This window comes from Haliotis rubra, unplaced genomic scaffold, assembly GCF_003918875.1.
Source record: "Haliotis rubra isolate DU_JTF1 unplaced genomic scaffold, ASM391887v1 Scf251, whole genome shotgun sequence".
NCBI lineage: Eukaryota > Metazoa > Mollusca > Gastropoda > Lepetellida > Haliotidae > Haliotis > Haliotis rubra.
In genome coordinates, this window is record NW_025766570.1 from 635,713 (window position 1) to 651,145 (window position 15,433).

Here is a 15,433-nt window from a genome sequence, read left to right on the forward strand (position 1 = left end):
CCATTACATATGACAGATTTGTAGTTAGTCTTATGCGGAACACCAAATTTATTCTTTAAAAACTTGTGGTTAATTAATACCGAGCGATTAAAAGTGGCCAAAAAGTCGCCTGCTTCCCTCTCGCCCGCCAACGAAACCACAGACAGGTTACGTAACTCAGTCGCCAGAGCACTGCAGTGACGTCATATGAGGAACGATTTTCAGTTAGTTGTATAGAAAATGTGTAGCAGCTCATCATTTTGATGATTTCGACATCAACGGCGACATGCCGAATCGTTGCTTTGTCGTCAATTGCTCTAGAAGGGTCGGGCGATGGTGTCACCATGCACAGATTTCCACAGGACCCGCAGTTCGTGCTAAATGGGTTATGTTTGTGAGTGCGAAGCGGCGTTGTGGAAGCCTGAAGCGATATCTTACTTGTGTTCAGATCGCTTCCACGGAAGTTAAAGAATCAAAACTACTTACTAGTTGTAGTAAAATATGTATATGATTGATGACCATAAAGATTTTCCATGACACAACTTGTAACATAACGATTTCTTCCTCGAAGTGAGGTTGTGGTCGAAGTAACAATAATATTGTAAGTAGTATTATATTGACACCCACCTCGCTGCCACGAGAGAAATTGTTATGATATCGCTATGTCATGCAAAATCCTATTATTATCAATAAAATACATATTTTACTACCAGTAGAAAGTAGTTTTGATTTTTGTAACTCGGTGAAAACAAACCTAAATACCATTTATCCTCAGACTGGCGGATGTTACCGACAGAGCGCCATCATTTTAAAATAAAAATCTGTTAGAATTAATGAGATTATAGTTTGTTTTCATCAAGTTAGAAAATCAAGACTACTTTCTACTCGTTGTTAAATATGTATTGGAATCATAACCAAACGGATTTTGCATGACACAACTTATAACATAACGATTTCTTCCACGGAAGCGAGGTGGGGGTCGAAGTCACAATACTGCGCGATAAATTTCTTGCTACATTCCCATGGTTAATGTCCACTCACCAGTATGTAGATACTAGTCAATGTGCGTCTTTATATTTGGTCTTATAATCCTAATTAGTTTATTATCACACTTGTATGCATTTTTAACAAAAATTGGTAGATATGTCAAACATAACCTAAGGTGGTGCCTTTTGCTATTTACAGATAATTGTCATTTTTATTTTTCTCGGTTTCCATGGAAACGTTTTGGACTTAGTCTTAAAGAAGGGTGGGCTTCGTTTCCGGAGCATAACTCAAGAACCGTTCACTATTTTTCAACAAAACTTGGTAGATGTATGAAACAGAACCTTAAGTGGTGCCTTTTGCTATTTGCCGATTTTTGACATTTTTATTTTTCCCGGTTTCCATGGAAACATTTTGAACTTAGTCTCAAAAAGTAAGGATTGCTTTCGTTTCCGGAGCATAACTCAAGAACCATTCAATATTTTTCAACAAAACTTGGTAGATATATCAAACAGATCCTAAAGTTGTGCCTTTTGCTATTTGCAGATTTTTGGCATTTTTATTTTTCCCGGTTTCCATGGAAACGATTCGGACTTAGTCCCAAAAGTGAGGGGTGGGCTTCGTTTCCAGAGCATAACTCAAGAACCGTTCAATATTTTTCAACAAGACTTGGTAGATATATCAAACAGATCCTAAAGTTGTGCCTTTTGTTATTTGCAGATTTTTGGCATTTTTATTTTTCCCGGTTTCCATGGAAACGATTCAGACTTAGTCCCAAAAGTGAGGGGTGGGCTTCGTTTCCGGAGCATAACTCAAGAACCGTTCACTATTTTTCAACAAAACTTGGTAGATGTATGAAACAGAACCTTAAGTGGTGCCTTTTGCTATTTGCCGATTTTTGACATTTTTATTTTTCCCGGTTTCCATGGAAACATTTTGAACTTAGTCTCAAAAAGTAAGGATTGCTTTCGTTTCCGGAGCATAACTCAAGAACCATTCAATATTTTTCAACAAAACTTGGTAGATATATCAAACAGATCCTAAAGTGGTGCCTTTTGCTATTTGCAGATTTTTGGCATTTTTATTTTTCCCGGTTTCCATGGAAACGATTCGGACTTAGTCTCAAAAAGTAAGGATTGCTTTCGCGTTTCCGAGCATAACTCAAGAACCGTTCAATATTTTTCAACAAGACTTGGTAGATATATCAAACAGAACCTTAAAGAACCACTAAACTTTGTTTTTTGTTACTCTTTTAACCATTACATATGACAGATTTGTAGTTAGTCTTATGCGGAACACCAAATTTATTCTTTAAAACTTGTGGTTAATTAATACCGGCGATTAAAAGTGGCCAAAAGTTAAGCCTGCTTCCCCTCTCGCCCGCCAACGAAACCACAGACGGGTTACGTAACTCAGTCGCCAGAGCACTGCAGTGACGTCATATGAGGAACGATTTTCAGTTAGTTGTATAGAAAATGTGTAGCACGCTCATCATTTTGATGATTTCTCGACATCAACGACGACATGCCGAATCGTTGCTTTGTCGTCAATTGCTCCTAGGGTCGGGCGATGGTGTCACCATGCACAGATTTCCACAGGACCCGCAGTTAGGTGCTAAATGGGTTATGTTTGTGAGTGCGGTTTAGCGGCGTTGTGGAAGCCTGAAACGATATCTTACTTGTGTTCAGATCGCTTCACGGAAGTTAAAGAATCAAAACTACTTACTAGTTGTAGTAAAATATGCATATGATTGATGACCATAAAGATTTTCCATGACACAACTTGTAACATAACGATTTCTTCCTCGGAAGTGAGGTTGTGGTCGAAGTAACAATAATATTGTAAGTAGTATTATATTGACACCCACCTCGCTGCCACGAGAAATTGTTATGATATACGCTATGTCATGCAAAATCCTATTGGCCATCAATAAAATACATATTTTACTACCAGTAGAAAAGTAGTTTTGATTTTTAACTCTTTCGGTGAAAACAAACCTAAATACCATTTATCCTCAGACTGGCGGATGTTCCCGACAGAGCGCCGCCATTTTAAAATAAAAAATCTGTTAGAATTAATGAGATTATAGTTTGTTTTCATCAAGTTAGAAAATCAAGACTACTTTCTACTCGTTGTTAAATATGTATTGGAATCATAACCAAACGGATTTTGCATGACACAACTTATAACATAACGATTTCTTCCACGAAGCGCGAGGTGGGGGTCGAAGTCACAATACTAGCGATAAATTTCTTGCTACATTCCCATGGTTAATGTCCACTCACCAGTATGTAGATACTAGTCAATGTGCGTCTTTATATTTGGTCTTATAATCCTAATTAGTTTATTATCACACTTGTATGCATTTTGAAACTAAATAAAAGCAGACGATCTGCTGATACTTATAGTGAATTTATAACAGAACTGTAATATCTAGACATTTTTAAAGTTTGCCAATGTGAATCATAATTGCACACACACCCTTGTGCATGTTGTCTGTCTCATTACACTTCACGGCGAAAACAATGATTCTGTTGAATGCTCACGACAAATGAATAAAAACAAAATGCAAATATTAAAATTAAAACAGATTAAAGTTATAGGAACAATATCAGGCCATTACCTTGTTCGAGGAATGTATCCATCAATATCCACAAAACTGTTCCAAATGATGTGTCTTTTAACAGTTTAATATACGAAAAAGTGATAAATCTTTTCAGGTATTGGTGTATAGTCTCATTGGTCACCCAAGATAGCACACCTGGCAACTAATTGCATAATGTCCGCCTTTCTTTAAAAACAGTAATTTAGTTAGCCAATAATGGACAATCAATCAATGTATTGCCGGTTAATCCTTTGAAAGAAGGACGTTGTTTTTTACGCAGACACCGACACGACAGAGTGTATTCAGTATAGATTAGTAAATCTACATACATAAACACTACCTTTTGACAATTCCGCTGTGTAAGATAAAAGTAATTAATCAATCAGCGTGTTATCGGTTAATCCTTTGATCGATGTTTATAATGTTGAATATTTACTCCAGACACAAGAAATGCGAAATGGGAACCTTTGTCGGGTAATCTAAGTGTGTTACCACTAATTATACCTGTTTTAAATTCATTAACTGACCATCAAGTGAATGATGACAAATAACATGTGTAGGTTTATACCACCTAACACGGGTTACAACGAGGGAGTATTAATTGCTGTATTGCATGTGAAAACTTATGGGCCGACACTGTTTTGAGAATACAAACAGATTTTTACATGACATGATTAAATATCGAGGTAAAACAACACAGAAATGGGATCAATTTGGATCAGTCATTATACAAATAGGGCCTAACGACACCAAGCGATTTTGACAGAATCGTCTATGAAAACAAGTTGTAACTCGGAAACTAGGCAAAGCAGGAGACAAAGTTAAATGACAGTAGATTGTGAGAACATATAGCTTTCATTTTCCACAACAATTGTCACGATTCAGGTTTATACAAGCCTGTGAACACGATAATTTACCCCCTAAAATGTAGATGAATTCTGCATCGGCTCTCAAAGCTATTCCTCATATGACGTCACAGAGGCGCGCCGCTCTGATTGGTTGAAATTTCGTTCGGGGGTGAGAATTGTGCACTGTTGTCAAAAAGGTCGATTTAAGTCAATTAAAGGTCGAAATGAGTAGTTTTAATGACGGGGTTTCATTTATAACGATGCCAGTTAGTGATTTATGTATTTGTACCCCCTAGGGTTTATGTGACCTTTAAGTGGTGCCTTTTGCTATTTGGCAGATTTTTGGCATTTTTATTTTTCCCGGTTTCCATGGAAACGATTCGGACTTAGTCCCAAAAGTGAGGGCGGGCTTCGTTTCCGGAGCATAACTCAAGAACCGTTCAATATTTTTCAACAAAACTTGGTAGATGTATGAAACAGAACCTTAAATGGTGCCTTTTGTTATTTGCCGATTTTTGGCATTTTTATTTTTCTTGGTTTCCATGGAAACATTTTGGACTTAGTCTCAAAAAGTAAGGATTGCTTTCGTTTCCGGAGCACAACTCAAAAACCGTATAATATTTTTCAACAAAACTTGATAGATATATCAAACAGATCCTAAAGTTGTGCCTTTTGCTATTTGCAGATTTTTGGCATTTTTATTTTTCCCGGTTTCCATGGAAACGATTCGGACTTAATCCCAAAAGGGAAGGGTGGGCTTCGTTTCCGGAGCACAACTCAAAAACCTCTCTATATCTTTCAGCAAAACTTGGCAGATATGTGAGGCAGATATTGAAGTGATGCCTTTTGCTATTTGCAGATATTTGTGATTTATTATTTTCTCAGTTTCCATGGAAATGATTCGAACTTAGTCTCAAAAAGGAAGGGATGGGTTTTGTTTCCGGAGCACAACGCGAAAACTTCTTAATATCTTTCAGCAAAACTTGGCAGATCCCAAAGTGGTTCCTTTTGCTATTTGCAGATTTTTGTCATTTATTTTTTTCATGATTTCCAAGGAAACGATTTGCACTTTGTCTAAAATCAAGCTGGACTTTAAGTAACTGTCAGATGATTTGTTCTTTCAAAGATGTGGGGGCCGGGGGGATATGTCATCTTCTGATGACTCTTGTTTCACATCTTTTTCCACGCCTTTCGCCTTTCTGATTTTGGCTGCGGCGGCTTTCTTGATCAAATACATTTTGGGTCTCAGGCCAACATATTCAGCGATCTTTCCGAGCACCTTTTTGTTGACTTAGCTGTTCAGCGGATGGTCTGTGGGATAATCGCTCGTGTCGTACAGGTGCATGTGTTCGCCATGTCCTGCTACACGGTGTGGATTTCCATTAGCAGCGACCCCGTGTCCGTGTACAGCACGATCGCGGTACTGGGTTTTGAGTTTGTCGTAATAAAAGTCATTCATCAAGTGCTTGGACAAGTCCAGGATGCTCATCCCCTAGTAAACGGGCCCGGTTGAATTTGATGGGGCTTTTGTTCATGTGCAGCGCCGCCAAGTCGCTGGGGAATATCTTGCTTCGGTTGAATGCCGGGCTGGCTATCAGCTTCCTGAGTTTTTCTTCCTCGTGAGTTTGCACCAGCTTCACGTTGACTCCATGGGTTTGCCGAACACCGAGTTGTTCATGAGTTTGTATAGATTTCGAAATCTCTGGTGGACAGTTTCGCAGATCCATGTTGATTCGGAAGTTACGGCTCCATCCATGGCCATTGATTGAATCGTAGGGCTCGGTGTATTTTCATCAGGTTCATTCCTAACGACGTGTACAGCAGACAGGTTTCTGTAGTGCACGATGTACTTTTTCTTGTTCATCAAGTTGGGCACAAGTTTTTGTATGGCGGCAAGTTTGCCTTTTTCGCCCAGCAAGTGTCGCTGGTAGTTGGACAGCGAGTCTCGGTTCACCGCCAACCTCTCGGGAGACAGCGGGTAGCTGTTGTGTTGCCAATGAAACTCGGCGGGATAGTCCAAGTCTGTGTAGTTTGGTTGTCAGTGAATTGGTGATGTGCTGTGTTCAACTCGTCGAATCAATTCATAGGACCAACTCTCTTGTGAACTGAGCAATATTTGGTAAAACAGAATTGAGCTTGCATTTGTATAAATAATATTTTGCCAATAATATGAACAAGTCAAAAACAGAGTCAGTAAAAACATTTTTCTTACAGCCAAACATTATCAGTTCCATAGTGAGATTGAGATCATGGATGTGGTCACAACCTTCTGTTAACCACGATAAAAATTTTGACCAAAAGGTTTGCACAAATTCACATTCCCATAACAAGTGACAAATAGATTCCGTTTCTTCATTACAGAATGAACATAAGTCAGAATCTTTTATTTCAACATTTAAAAAAAATGTATTGGTGGTTAAAATTCTATGGAGTATCCTGTACTGGAACCATCTCAATTTGGTGTCTTGTGTTGATTTAAACAATTTTAGGAAAATACAGTTCCAGTCAAGACCACACTGAAAATCCTCTTGCCACTTAAACTGTGCTCTTGGTGTATTTCCTGCACATTGTCCAGTGTTTTCTTTCACAATTGACAATCCAGCAAAATATTTTCTTATAGAGCAAATGACACCATAGTATTCTAAAAAAGATACATTCAATTGATACCTTTAATTAAAATCAACCAGAGACAGATAACTGCCATTTTCATCAACAAGATCACAAAATTGAGAGATACCCCTTTGAAACCACCCTTCATAAAAAATAGTTTTCTTATCAATAACAATAGTGCTATTATAAAATATATGATCAGACAAGAAATCTTCAAAATTATCAGGTTTAATTTTACTTGAAAAATCATAAAAAGCATTGAAATAATCAATCCAGAAGGGATTTTCCAGACTTCTGACAATTTTTTTCAAAAATCCTTTGCCATGCTTATCAAATGCACTACATTTACAATAACTAGCATTTAAAATATATTTCCACTTGGGATCTTTAGTAACTAGTTTTCTCATCCAAGTGACTTTCAAAGCTTTGACATATTCAAATATATTAATCATACCCAATCCACCCTTCTAAACTGGTCTACATATTGTTTCTCTATTTATCCCAGGTTTTTTATTCCATACAAAATTAAATAACATTTTGTCACGTTCCTTAAGAAAAACACCAGGAGGATAAGGTAGAGTTAGAAAAAGATAATTAAATTTAGAAATAAGTAATGATTTGATCAAAGCAATCTTTCCAAGTGGGGTTAAGATTCTGTTTATCGTCTTATTCATCAGCTGTTTTAATTCAAAACGTTTTGAGCTAAAATTGACCTGAACAATATCTGAAATATTTGTGCTAAGAGTAACACCTAAAACCTTGAATGTTGAGGGGGTTCCATTGGAGTTTTAAATGAGATAAATATCTTTTTGTACTGTTTTTCATACTGCCAATCCATATCACCTGGGATTTATCATAATTAATCTTCAAACCTGACATGCTTGCAAAGATATCCAGCGATTCAACAACAGCTTCAAGGGAACGTTTGCTCCCGTCAAGAAGAAAATCAGTATCATCTGCATACTGTGAAATTAAATACTCTGTATCGCTTACATGTATGCCTTTTATATCCTTGTTTTTACGCACCATACCTGCCAATATTTACACACACAGCAAAAATATATATGGTGACAAGGGGTCTCCCTGCCTACAGCCCCTTAGAACTTCAAAGGAGGAGGACATTTTGCCATTTATAGTAATACAAGATTTAATATCCTTATAAAAAACTTCAATCAATCTTCTTATGACAGGTCCAAAACCACAAAAAGATAACGTTTTCTGTATAAATGTATGAGACAGAATCAAATGCTTTAGCAAAATCAACTCTTAATAACATACCTGGAATATTTTGCGATTCTGTAAAAACTAAAGTGTCATAAACAATTCTTATGTTATCACCAATATATCTATTGGACATAAAGCCAGTTTGGTCATTATTAATTAGAATTGGGAGGACCTTTTTAAGCCTTTCTGCAATACAAGAAGAAGCCATTTAGTAAACTACATTAAGCAAGGAAATGGGCCTCCAGTTTGTAAGAAAACGCTTAGGTTTATCACCCTTAGGAATACAAGTAATGACACCTAACTTTTGTGTAATGGATAACTCGCCAATGTCGATAGCACTATTGATTGACCGCAACACAAAATAACCCAAATCAATCCAAAACATTTTGAAGAATTCTGCAGTAAAACCATCTGTACCGGGACTTTTGTTGTTTTTCATACTTGTCAGTGACTTCAATAATTCGTCGTAAGTAATGTAACCTAGAGAATCCAAGACAGGCAAATCCTCACTTAACACATCACAAATGTCTAAATTAGACTGAGAGTCCTTGTTGCATGAATAAAGATTCTCACAAAAAGACTTTGTTTCTTCAAGAATATCAATAGATTCATGTATAACAGATCCATCAGGTCTTTCAATTTCATTTGGCCCTTGATCTAACAAATATCCCTTCCATTTTTGTTATACGCAGACATTCCAATTCTCTTTTCTGGAGTTTTTTTTTTTTTACGTATGAAGAGTAGGATATTGTTTTCCCCCCTATTTCCATTAAGAGAGTTTCTAAAAACAGTTGATCACTTATTCTAATTGAATATCACAGGTAGGTACTTCATTTAAGTTATCAAAACTGTAAACAAGTGCAGCATATTGCTTATACACATTTGATATATCTTCTTTTATAATCAAAATATAATCCTTATCTTTCAGAAGAGAAGAGTTAAATTTCCAATACAAACTTGTTTTCCCTTGATCATTAAAACTAAACTGGACGTCTATAAGTGAATGTTCTGTTCTGTAGCCAGCATTGATACCCATTGACTGAATATAAGGGAACAGAGATTCAGACACTAGAAAGAAATCTAGACGAGCTTGTTTAAGAGGATTTTTCCTATGCCAAGTGAATTGCATGGAATCTGGATTGTGATCTCGCCATACATCAATTAGATTAAGCTCACCAATCAACTTTAACACTTGCTCCCAAGCATTTGGATTATTCACATTAATATAATTATAAACATCAACGTCGGGGTTTAAAACAAGATTCCAGTCACCACTAAAGATGAAGTGTTCATTGTTAAAAGACAAAGCTTGTTGAAGTATGGAAATATAAAAATTTGGACAGCCCTCGTTAGGCCCATAGAGATTTATTAGCAACGTTATTCTTTTTTCACATATTGTTATATCAACAATCAGAAAATTCCCCTTGTCACCTTTAATTACCCTATGAATCTTGTAAGAAAAGTTGTTGTTGATTAAAATTGCAACACCTCGGGATTGGCTATTATTACAATTAAGGATACAATCGAAACCCCATTCTGCTCAAACTTACAACTCTAACTTACTGTCAAAATTGGTATTTTGGAGCAAGTAAATTGAGTGTTTCTTAGCACTAAGCAAATTGAAAACATCCTTTCTTTTTTTTGGATCTCCTAAGCCTCGACAGTTTTGAGAACAACAGCTAAATTTGTGATCCATGTTACAGACTGTTGTCTAGGATGAGGTATTGGTGTGAAAATGTTACAAAATATTGACATAACTGCATAGTATTATGAATGTGGTGCCCTTCAAGAAAAGCTATGACTGAAACGAAAAAACACGACCATCTTGAGGATTTATGAAACAAAACAATATTAACCACTATTTCGCTCACACACACACAGAACAAGTATAACAAGAAAAACATAAGCATAATCCTTCAGATATACACTCCGTAGCAAGTGCTCTATTGTCTCGCAATAGTGTCTCTGAGAAATAAACCGATAATATAAAGCGAGTTCACAAGTACAGGGAGATAAATGTGTTACATTTATTCAGCTACTGTTGGCCCAACAACTACTCTACAAGAATATGATGGACGGAATTAATATTATATAAATGCATAAAGATTCTCCAGATACTAAGACAATCAGGTGGGTATTATTCTGCAGAAAGTTTTATAGCGACTTTTCAAGATGATTGTGCATACCATTTCGTTTCCATTGTCTTTCGTGGTTGGCAAATAGTATCTCCACGTGTGAGTAGATCAAGTCCTTCACAAAGCAGAATCTGAGCGACCATATTTCAACATTTTAACATGAAACTTCTTTGGCTGAATATTCCAAGAATTCACAAGATTAACACAAGATTTTTCTTCTTTTTTTTTTCAAAATAAATCACACAAGGAAAAAAACACATGGACCGAATTCCCATCATAAAGTTCTGCGACACTTGGGAAAATTGCAGATTTGTCTCCAATCGCTAATGTTCGAATTTAGTCCACTTGTCCTTAGGAGACTTTTTTGTGACGATGTAGATGTCAAAGTTAGATTCCTGGACACGAGCAAACATGCCAGTTTGTCGCAGTTCCTTGACTTTTGTCAGTAGCATGGCTCTTTTTTTTTAGGATACCAGGTAAATCTGTCACCACGCTTTGCTTGGAATTTCTCAGTTTGTTTCGGGCAGCGAATAGCACTCTGTTCCTGTCGCACATCGAAACAAACTTCACAATGATAGGGGTAGGACCCTGCATGATGTGTCCGTCAGGACGAAGCATCCTCGGTAATCTGTGAGCATTGATGAACAGCATAGAATCGGCTGCATCTTCAGGTAACATCAAGGAAGTCTTCAGGAAATCTGAATTTTTTCACTGGAGGACTCAATTATACCGTAGATCAGTAAGTTTCTTCGGCGTGAATAGCATGAAGTTTCTAGCCATCTTTGATTGCACATGGCTATCTCCTCTCTAAGAGCCTTTTCCACCTCCTTCATGCTTGTTTTCAGATTGTTTGTCCTTCTCATGGGATTGGAGGCCTTCCTCAATATCGTCTACTCGGTCTGACACTTTCTTTGTCTCCATAGTTAATTTTTCACATATTTTTTCCGTCTGTATATCCAAAAACTCTTCAATTTTTTCGAAGTTGGCTGCCATGATGGCGGGGGTCGAATCATGATGTACAGAGTTAGATTGGTCATCACGATTGTCACCGGTCAAAAACGGCTCTTTATCACCCTCCCTGGCGACTTGACCACCCCCTTTACCTTTTTTGTTACTTGATTTTCTCGAGGGGGCATTCATTATTGAAGATTGATAAGGATTTTCAAGAGCACCACGATGCTAGCGTTTTTACCCGTCAGTGCGCATACCAGAAGTCCAAGACATCCAAACTTTGTGTGGTAAGTGGACTAATTCTCCCTTCCTCATTGAAGACCGGGAGCTTGTGCATTTGGACACTGCAGTGCTTTGCACCTTACCATCCATTCACTGTGTTATCTCCGCAGAGGATGCTATCACCGCTGCTCTGGAACATGCTTATTCGGATCAGGATGCCTACATTAGAGGATGTATGACCCTCATACTTGATCAGTTCCAGATGTTTTTGGAACAACTATCCCACTGTTTTTATATATACGCTCACTGTCCTTCGTCGTTGGCCTCGTTACTTGTCATCTTTGGATGAACGGTTCAAGGCAAAATTATTTCTGCAACCCTGGTCGTCTGACTCTCTTTTCAATGACATCAAGAAAGTGATCGCTGATGCCCTGTCCTGCTCCAATCGCCCATCCCTGACATAATGGAAACTGCTGCCTCAAGACTTCAGTCGATGATTTACCCGTATCTCGGCCATAAATAGACCTGTTTGCCACAAGATTCAACCACTTCCGATTCAACTTCCGAAGTTCATGTCTCCCATTCCATACTCCCTGGCATGGGATCTTGACGCGCTGGCAGTACCTTGGGAGGGCCCCAACACATATGCGTTTTCCCCTCCAGCTCTTCTACCCAAGGTAATTCAGAAGCTGTTGGTGACCAGCAAGATTCATCTGCTTTTGGTTGCGCCCTTCTGGCTGGTGAGATGTTGGTTCGTTGACCTAAGAAGCCTGACAGAGCCAAACCCAGTACCGCTTCCCGACCGGGACGACCTACTCCTTCATCCTCACTCACACCTGCATTACGGGTCACTTCAGACCTTTCATCTGCACGTTTGATGCATCTTTAAAGGTCACTCATAACTAAGGGGTATTCTAGACGAGTAGCTTAAGCTATCACATCGGCTCATCGTATGTCGACTCGTTCGCTTTATGATCACAAGTGGAAGAGGTTTGAAGATTATTGTAAAGCTAGGGGCATTCCATCGCCCACCTCTGCCTCTGCTCAGGTCATTGCTGAGTTTCTGCAACTTCTGCCACGGGCTACCAATAAACTCTTGGGTCCTACTTTAGCCACCTATTTGGTTGCTATCAATTCGGTTTTGGCTACTACTACAGATACTAAGATCTCCACTGTTCCCAAACTCCAGTACCTGTTACGTTCTTACAAGCCTTTGGAGGACAAGGACTCTGAACAAGTGACTTTCAAAACTTTCTTCCTAGTAGCCTTGGCTACTGCTGCTTGATGCATCAGGTTCGAGTGGAAGAAACATGGCAGGGTTTTCCTGGGTCTCCACTGGGACTTCTTCCCACAAAAAAAACAGCTGCCAGGGTAACCAGACCAAATGTTTACCATTCCCCTGTTGTCCCCTGTTAGGGCACTACACATCTTTCTGGCTGCCTCCAAGGATCGTTGTCGGCTACGGAAGCACCTTGTCAGCTGCTTCAAGTGCTGAAGTTTCCCAGACAACTCTGTCCTGGATGCATGCCACGATCTTGCGTGCCTACACCTTCACAGGATTGCCCCTCCAGCTGCTTCTAATCCTCATGAGACTTGTGCGCTAGCCTCGATGATGACTCTCCATAGCAATAGTTCCTTAACCTCGATCATGGAAGGTTGCTTTTGGCATCTTCTCTTCACATTATCTGCGAGACCTGCCTGTCATGGATGTCCAAGGGCTAAACCAGTTTGCACCCCTCGTACTGGCTCAGCAGCTGACGTCAGCCCACCAACACAGATGAGGGATGGTACCACATACGGTTTACTGCTTCCTTTTATTTACTGAATGTAAGTTTGTTCTCTGTTTTATAGGTTTAGTAATACTACACTTGGTATTATTACTAACGCATTTGGATAGTGTCACCAAGTTGTGACTTGATAGACTTAGAGGCATATTCTTTCACGCGATGTGGAAGTGTTCATTGTTCACGCTTATTGACCTCTACTCCACAGAGTAATTATGTCAGTAAAGTGTGTCATTCCCGAATTCAAGTGGATTTCGTTGCGTTAGGGCTCCTGAGTTGCCGAGCACATCCTTTGACTAAGCTTACGAAGAGGAGTGAGGGTCAATTTGATGATGTTTCGGAACTGAACGTTGAAACCTTTGAGCTTTCTGATTCAATCTTCTTCTCACCCTCTACGTGATGGTGTTTGTGGGGACTGTTTTGAAGCAAGGGCTGGCTCGAATATGGGAGTACCTTGTAATCATGGCGAAGTGAGGTTACTTACTAAGTTGTGTCCTTTTGTCATTAGTACAAAGTTTCTTTGAGAGGCATTTTAGAAGTTGTATAGATGAAGGAAAACCAAGTTCTATGGACCATTATCAAGCAAGTGATGACAGTGTTAGTACCTACACCGAAACGTCACACTCATTGCAATAAAGAAGTTGACTATCCATAGAACTTGGTTTTCCTTCATTAGTACGAAGGTTGCGGCCGAACACCACAGGAGCACGCATCTCCCTGGGAGACATTGTGCTTAGTAAGCCAAGGGGTTCAGGAGAAATCTTCACAAGTACAGAAGTTGCTTGTGTCGTAACAGGTCTCCCTTGTGCATCGTTATCTACTGTTATCTTCAGTCTACACAGTTTGTCTGTTTGGGCTGTCTAGACACACGGTAATCTGCATCCTGCCGTCCAACTGTGGGATAAGTGCAAGTCGTGAAAATTTAACTATAAATTGTTTATTTATATACTTATCCTGCCACATGCGGTGGATGCCTGCGTAGTCTCCCCACTACTCAGGTTATGATGTTGGCTCCAAGAACAAGAATGATCACTCAGAGGTAGTCACGTGGGCAAGTAGTGAAGCATGTTGCATGCTTCATTGGGACTAGGGAAGCTGTCTTATAAGGAGAGCAGCCAGGAGTGTACGGGCGAATGGACAATGAGGCCTATGGAAAAAGTTACTATCGTTCCACTCAGTGTAGAAGCAAGAGAGAGAAGTGCAAGTCGTGAGATAGGATGAGTGTATAAATATACAATTTATCATTAATATTTCCATTATCTGTCATACTTTATGGTGTTTGCAGTGTGTTTTACATACCTGTACTAAACACAAAAGAATGTGAAATATTGTATGCTGTTGTGGATGTTTTTTGTGAACAAATTAGCATGTAGCATGCTCAAAGTGAGCAAGTGTGCCTACCCCCCAAATTCTGTTCCTCTTCGTTGTACAAAATTGGTTAGGAATCAGGTGGGTTTTGGTGTAATAATAATTGCCTTTTTCTCATTTGTTAATCCCCTAGGAATTGTAAACTGACTATCAATCATCCTTAACAAGAAGTGCGACTATGTCACTTCGCATTTTAAGTTTTGTTTGCATTCATGATTCAGATAACCATGAAAGTTTGGTCAACAGATAGAAGACAGGTATGTCTCTTTCTAAGCCTTGTTCTATTTTTTTGCTTCAGATAAAGATGACTGATGAGGAAAAGCTGAAAGTCTATGAGGAAATAGTTCGTTGTCGGAGGGCTCTTTCAGAATCACGCTTGCTTCAACGTCCACTGCAAGACAGCAGTTCCAGTTTCCTAAGAAACACCCTTCGAAGGTATGTTATAAACTTGCTTGGCATAAACATTTTCTTCTAAGGGTCGGGGTTTTTTGGTTTAGTTTCCGTCGGTATTGGCGTCGGTGTGTCCACTGTTTCCAGAACATAACTCTGAAACTACTTGAACAATCTTCACCAAATTTGGTATAGTGCCTCTCCATATCAGGGTTTAATTTTTTTTCAAATTTTATTTATTTTATTTGCTGTTTTCATGGCAACAATTTGGACTCTGTCTTTTTGAAAGGTAAAGTTTGTTTCCGGGGCAAAATTCTGAAACTATTTGACCCA

At 38.8% G+C, this 15,433-nt stretch overlaps 1 protein-coding gene across 1 annotated transcript in view; it reads left to right on the forward strand.

Annotated features, from left to right (window-relative positions):
- Positions 1-15,433, forward strand: part of LOC124279515 (unconventional myosin-VIIa-like) — a 754,149-nt gene that overhangs the window by 413,055 nt on the left and 325,661 nt on the right. Inside the window, exon 30 of the mRNA XM_046715341.1 lies at positions 15,009-15,145. Coding sequence (XP_046571297.1) covers positions 15,009-15,145 — 137 coding nt within the window. The remainder of the gene's footprint in view (positions 1-15,008; positions 15,146-15,433) is intronic.